Source organism: Zalophus californianus, chromosome 17 (genome assembly GCF_009762305.2).
Source record: "Zalophus californianus isolate mZalCal1 chromosome 17, mZalCal1.pri.v2, whole genome shotgun sequence".
NCBI lineage: Eukaryota > Metazoa > Chordata > Mammalia > Carnivora > Otariidae > Zalophus > Zalophus californianus.
Window position 1 is genome coordinate 28,465,176 of NC_045611.1, and position 6,000 is coordinate 28,471,175.

At 57.0% G+C, this 6,000-nt stretch overlaps 1 protein-coding gene across 1 annotated transcript in view; it reads right to left on the bottom strand.

Annotated features, from left to right (window-relative positions):
- SLC6A2 (solute carrier family 6 member 2) overlaps positions 1–5,469 on the bottom strand; it is a 46,601-nt gene extending 41,132 nt beyond the window's left edge. The window contains exon 1 of the mRNA XM_027620271.1: positions 5,196–5,469. Within this exon, the coding sequence (XP_027476072.1) occupies positions 5,196–5,469 (274 nt within the window). The remainder of the gene's footprint in view (positions 1–5,195) is intronic.
- Positions 5,470–6,000: the final 531 nt, after the last annotated feature.

The window sequence follows — 6,000 nt, forward strand, 5'->3', positions numbered from 1 at the left end:
AGGGCCCTGTGGGTGAAATTCAGGGCAACTAATGTTGGGGTACTCCTCCCCATGTGACAATTCTCCCTCTGCTGTCAACTTTGCAGGGTCTGGCCTGATTTTTATTAATGAAGCTGAGACTTTCCCTAGAGCTCCTTGAAGGTTGAGGTTTCCCATCTCGGTCCTGGTCTCTTTAAAATGAACCAAAAAAAAAAGGGGGGGGGGGGGTGTTCCGGATGCTCGGAACTACATTATGGAAGGAAATGCTACCCACAAAAAACAGTAGACCCTCATCTCCCTCATTCGGGATATGATACTTCCAATAACAGAATCCAATTTGACGTTAAATTTTAGGATACCTACCCTAGACTATGAGCTCCCTAAAGGGGGAGGGGGTTGCCTTTTGCTCATCTCTGTTGCTCATCTCATCCCCATATGCTCATCCCGGGCATATGGTGGGCATGTTGGAAATGCTTTCTTGTGCAGTAGGTGGCTCCCTGCAGGGACTCACGTGGAGGATGCAACTAATGAAAGTCCCAGGGCCTTCCTCCACTCGCACCATGACCTAATCCTTACTTAGGCCGTTGGGTCTGGGACCAAAGGAAAGGGTGTAACATTTATCCCCATGACACCCCATCTTGCCGGAAACAGCTTCTTTAGATCTTTTTGGCCAGCTCAGAGCAATGAGCCACATCATGCTGATGACCCCAGATTCAAGACTCAGCTCTAGTCCCTGATGAGCACCTCCTCATTCCTGCAAACTCGTCAGTGGAGGGCCCCGTGCACCTGAGCTGAACCAATCAGTTTGGCAAGCTCAGGGTGTAGACGGCCTCCTACAGCCAGGCCGGATGTGAGAGCACTTGAGTTTGTAAACCTCTGACCTCTGCAACAGCCACCACTTCACATCTAGCCTCCGGAAGCCCGGGTATTTTGGCCAAGAGGGTTCCCACCCCCATGGGCTATGGGCACCTGAGACCCTCAGCATACTAGGGAAGGAGAAGAACCCTACCCGGGACCAGAACCACATCTCATGGGCCCCCGGGCAGGAATGTTAATCCCCATCTTCCAGGTGAGCAAAGAGCAATGGGAGGAGGTTAGACTCTCGGAACACAGAGCAGAGCCCAGCTCTTGATTCTCAATTCCCTGGGCCGAGGTGTGTCTGCTGTCCGGCCTTGCTGTCCTGACTCCCCTTCCTTAATTTCCTCCCAGAATCAGTTCTGCTCCCGCCAAACTCAGGACCCCACTGTACCCCTGGGTCTAGCCTGTAATTAAAAATCATCAAACAAGGGGCTCAGTCGTTAAGCATCTGCCTTTGGCTCGGGTCATGATCCCAGGGTCCTGGCATCGAGCCCCGCATCATTGGGTTCCCTGCTCGGCGGGAAGCCGGCTTCTCCCTCTCCCACTCCCCCTGCTTGTGTTCCCTCTCTCGCTGTGTCTCTCGCTGTCAAATAAATAAATAAAATCTTGAAAAAAATAATCAAACAATAACAACAAAAAGAACAAGCCCGTTTACTGAGCCCCTTCTATGAGCCAGACACTTGAGGGCGTTATGTCATCGACATCATCACCCTGACAGAAGGTAGACGCTTTCTCCTTCTTTGCACAAGGAAACTGAGGCCCATAGAGGATGAGTCCAGGGCTCCATTTCCAGGAAGTGTCAGGCTCAGATTCAAACCCAGGTCTGTCTGAACCAGAGACCATGTGTCTAACAGCACAGGACTCGTCTCAAACAGAAGCAGCCATTGCCAAGACCCCACTCCTGGCAAGGAAGGCAGACGTGGCGACCCAGGCGATCTGCCCACGCCTCCCCGGCGACCAGCCCAGGCCAGGCCCAAGACCACAGGTGCAGGGGAGATTCTAGCACCCTGAAAACAGCCCCCACGGCCTGGCACTCTCTCTCTGTTTGAGAAGGTTCTGGGATTTCCAAGACTGGCTTTCCCCATAGGTAGCATCCCGCATGTGTGCAGCCCAGCAGCTGGCCTCTGGGAAGATGTTCAGGCAGGCTGATCATTCCCAGGAATTTATTCAGAAAGTATTAGCCGGGGGCCTAAACTATTGGCACCTTTAACATTTCACAACACGCTCTGGTCTGCACCAGCATGCACAGCCAGACTTGGAGGTTACCATGTTCAAACTGGCACCCGAAGATCACCCGGGCTAGTAAATCACAGGGCGGCGGAGTCCTGGCTTGGGTGTGGCACTGAGCCAGGTCATCGGAGAAGGATAGCTCTTGGGGGTCCAGCTGTAGCGGGGAGCTCGGGCTGGGAGAGGGGCTGGGCCATGCCCAGAGAAACAGAGCTGGGATTCAAACTTGGGTCTTCGGGCTGCTTCCACAATTACAGGATACCCACCTGCCAACCTGCTGACCCATCTCAGGGGCTCCCTCTAGAATTAGGGTTAAGAATTGATCCCCAAGGAGCAGCCAGGAGGGCTCAGCAGAGATGCAGGTCCAAAGGGGCCAGCTGAGCTCCCCCAGAGGGCTGAGGGGTAGTTCAGAAAAGGAGCTGCCTTCGAGTTCGGAGATGGAGGGTGAAGCTACCCTGGGTCAACCACAAGTGGAAATTCACTGGGACAACTTCCCCGCCCCTTAGCCTGGCATTCAAGGTCTCCAGGGCCGGGCCCCAGCTTGCCTCTCTGCCCTTATCTCTGCCAGCTTGCCCTCCCACCAAGCCCGCACTCCTCATCTTTGAGATGATATACCACATGCATTCTCGAACAACAAGAATGCCTCCTACCGTCTCAAGGCTAATCCATGCACCTCCCATCCCGAGGGGCTAAGCTCCGAGGACAGTGCACCTCCCCATCTTTCCCAAGCAGCCCCTCCTCAGGCCTTTAGAGCACTTGTCACCTCTCCCAGCCATTTCCCACATCATCAAAATGTGGTTAAGGAAGAGAAGCAGTTACCTTTACTAGGGGCCAGACTCCCTGTCTGGCTCTCCACGATCCTTGTATCACATTATCCCACGCTCACCCTCTGAGGTGATAACCATTCTTTCCATTTGACAGATGAAGACATCGAGGCAGGAGGGCCGGCCCAAAGTCCCGCTGACAGAAGCTGGAAGCCGGCCAAGGCCCCTGACCTCTAGCCTGCTGGCCCCACCCCAGCCGAGCGAGCGCCCTCTCTTGGTCAGTTGCTGCCGGGGGGGGGGGGGGGGGCTCCCGCTGTCTCTGGATAGGCGTTAGGGCTTGGATCATTCCATTCATTTACTCATTCAATAGAAGGCTGTTGGGTACCTTCTACCACATTCCTAGGATCTGGACCTTATTTTGAGCATTCGAAATAGAGGCAGGAAAAAGCCACCGTCTATGCTCTTGATGTGCCCCCGTCTGTTTGGGTGACCGATACACACAGAGATAAATGACCGAACAACTCGGGTGGGTGATATGCAGGGTTCTCAGACCAAAGAGAGGGAGCTTCCCACCCAGTTTGCCTAAAGATCAGAACCTGTGACAAATCGGCTGTGTTTGTAATGCACCCCCACCCCCAGCACCTGGTGTATCACCGTGCATGCAGCTGGTGCTCCCATTTGGCGGCAATGGCCCTGGGAGCTCAAAGTGTCAGTGGGAGCTCTAGAATATCCATCTAGCCAGTGTGTCCAGTTGGGCATCTGGGGTGCATTTAGTTTCAACCAACACTTACAACAGTGGAAATGGCATGTAGTGGCGTGACACTTTAGGTGCCTAAAGCTCCTGGCAGGCAGATGTGGTGATGAACATACATAAGGGGCCCCTGCAGAGCCAAGCACTGTGCCTCACACCGAGAGGAACCTGAGGACTATCGCTGATTCATGAGAGGGCTGTCTAGGGACACACAGTCTCGGACGGCCCCTTGAGGACCTGCTGGATGGCGCATCTTAGGGTCTCGGTATGTCTTTCATTCGTCATTCTCCCCACCTGCTAAAAATACGTGGAATTTGCCTTTCCTCCCTCCCTGGGCCCAAAGGGCCAGAATTCTTAAGGCCAACCAGAGACTTTTGAGAGGCTGCAGCAGCTAACCAGGGGAGAGTGTCCCCTCTGGATAGTGCTTCCCATTTCTCAGCCAGAGCGAGGGTCCAGAGCAAGCGCCAAAGCAAACAGCTGGGTCCCAGACCCTATGGGACCAGTCACAAGCTTTCCCTTTACCGGGTTCCAAATCCTCACCCTTGCCTGCCTCTGACCACCTGGAGTCGGGAGCTAGAGCCACTGCCAGGCAGGATGACCCAATGGATAGAAGTTTCCAGAATTGGGCCCCCCTTTACCAATTTCTTCCTCCCTGCCATTTTCCCAGGCTCTCTGCAGGCACCCCTGAACTCACACCAGCAAGGGGCAGAACACTGGGGTGGTTTGGGCACCCAGGAACAAAGGCTCTCAAGAAGGAGCTAGGGTCTTAGGACCTTATGCCCTGCCCCTAGGCCCGTTCTTCCAGGGCTCTGCCCTTTGAATGGGCCGTAGTTGGTCTCTAGACTCGCATCCCAGGCAGGTAGGTCATCTGTCACCCAGCTCGGGATAGAGGAGAGAGCCTGGCTGCTTCCACTGGAGTTTTCTCCAGGCCCCTCTCCCACTCTACCCTGCATTGTGGCCAGGACCGCCGGAGGTAAAGGCTTCATCCCCATCAGATGGGCCTCCTGCCTCCAGGATCAGGCCAGTTCTTGGTACCTAATGACGCATCCTAGCGCCTCCAGCAACACAACCACCATCCTGAGACAGGAGTTCCCTCTGGCACTAGCTTCTCTCTGTGTGTCTCTTTTCCAGAGTGTTTGTCCCCAGTAGTGCAGGGCCCCCCAAGTGCCTTCAGGGAGCCCACGTCCCCTCTCCCCTTTTGGCCCAGAGGCCCCTGCCCCAAGGCTCAGAGTGCTGGAGTTAGGGTCCCTGTGTGCTTGGTTGTCCCTTCCTGTGCACTTCTGGTGCCCCTTCCAGAGCTCTCCAGATCTCCACCTCTCTTCCTGTGAACCATCAAAAGATCAGTGTTTCTCACCCAGCTTAGGGCCCCCGATTCTGTCCTTCCAACCATGCGCCTGTCATTGTCCAGGGGCAAGCCTCCACTTCCCTCTTCCGCCGGGGCCTCCACTCCTATTTCCACGTGCCCTGTCCAGACCCTGCCTGCGCTCCAGACTCGCTCGCGTGCTTCCTCCGCTCCCGCGCGCATCCCAGCTCCTCCATCCCAGCCCCTATCCCCCGCCGCTGCTGCGGACAGGTCGTCTCCCACGTCCACACCCCCAGCCCATCAGGGGGCTCACCACCACCGTTCTTGTAGCAGAGGTAGGGGAAGCGCCACACGTTGGCCAGGTCCACCGCGAAGCCTATCACCGACAGCAGGAAGTCAATCTTCTTGCCCCAGGTCTCCCGGGGCTGCTCGTCGCCAGCGCCGGACGCCAGGAGACACTGGACGCCGTTGCGCTCTTTCACCACCAACAGCTCGGCGGCTTTGCGCCCTTGCACGGGCTGCTCGAGCCCCTGGTCCGCCCCGCTGTTCTCGGGCTGCACCTGCGGCTTCATCCGCGCCAGAAGCATGGGTGCGGTTGGCGAGGGGAACGTCAGCGGTACTGGGAGCACGCCGAGGCTCTGCGCGGATGAAAGGAAAAGATGCGGTCACTAAGCCATCCCGCCCAGCTTGCGCCTCTCGAGACCTCCCGGGACCTCCCGGGAGCGCGGAGACGCAGAGGCCAGCGCGCACTGGGCGGACGCGGGGTTCCCCCAAACGGGAGCGCGTCTGTTGGAAAAAATAATTGGAAACAGTGGTAGTGGCGCGCGGAACTGAGACGGAACTGAGAGGTGGAGACCGCCCTCGTCCGCCCCGTGGGTCCGGCTCGGGACCCCGCAGCGCTTCCCTCATTCGCCCGCTCCCTCTTGCCCCCAGATGGCGGGGCTGGGACACGCGGAGGCTGAGGTTTCCCAGGGGCGGGGACCCTGACAGTGCCGTTTGCCGCCCCCTGCCCCCCAGCTCGGATCGGTGCCGCCTCCACCTGCCCCAGGAGCCTGCCGGACACTCACCCTTCTGCACTTCAAACTCGCTGCCACTCTCGCTCTGCGCTCTCAGCCGGG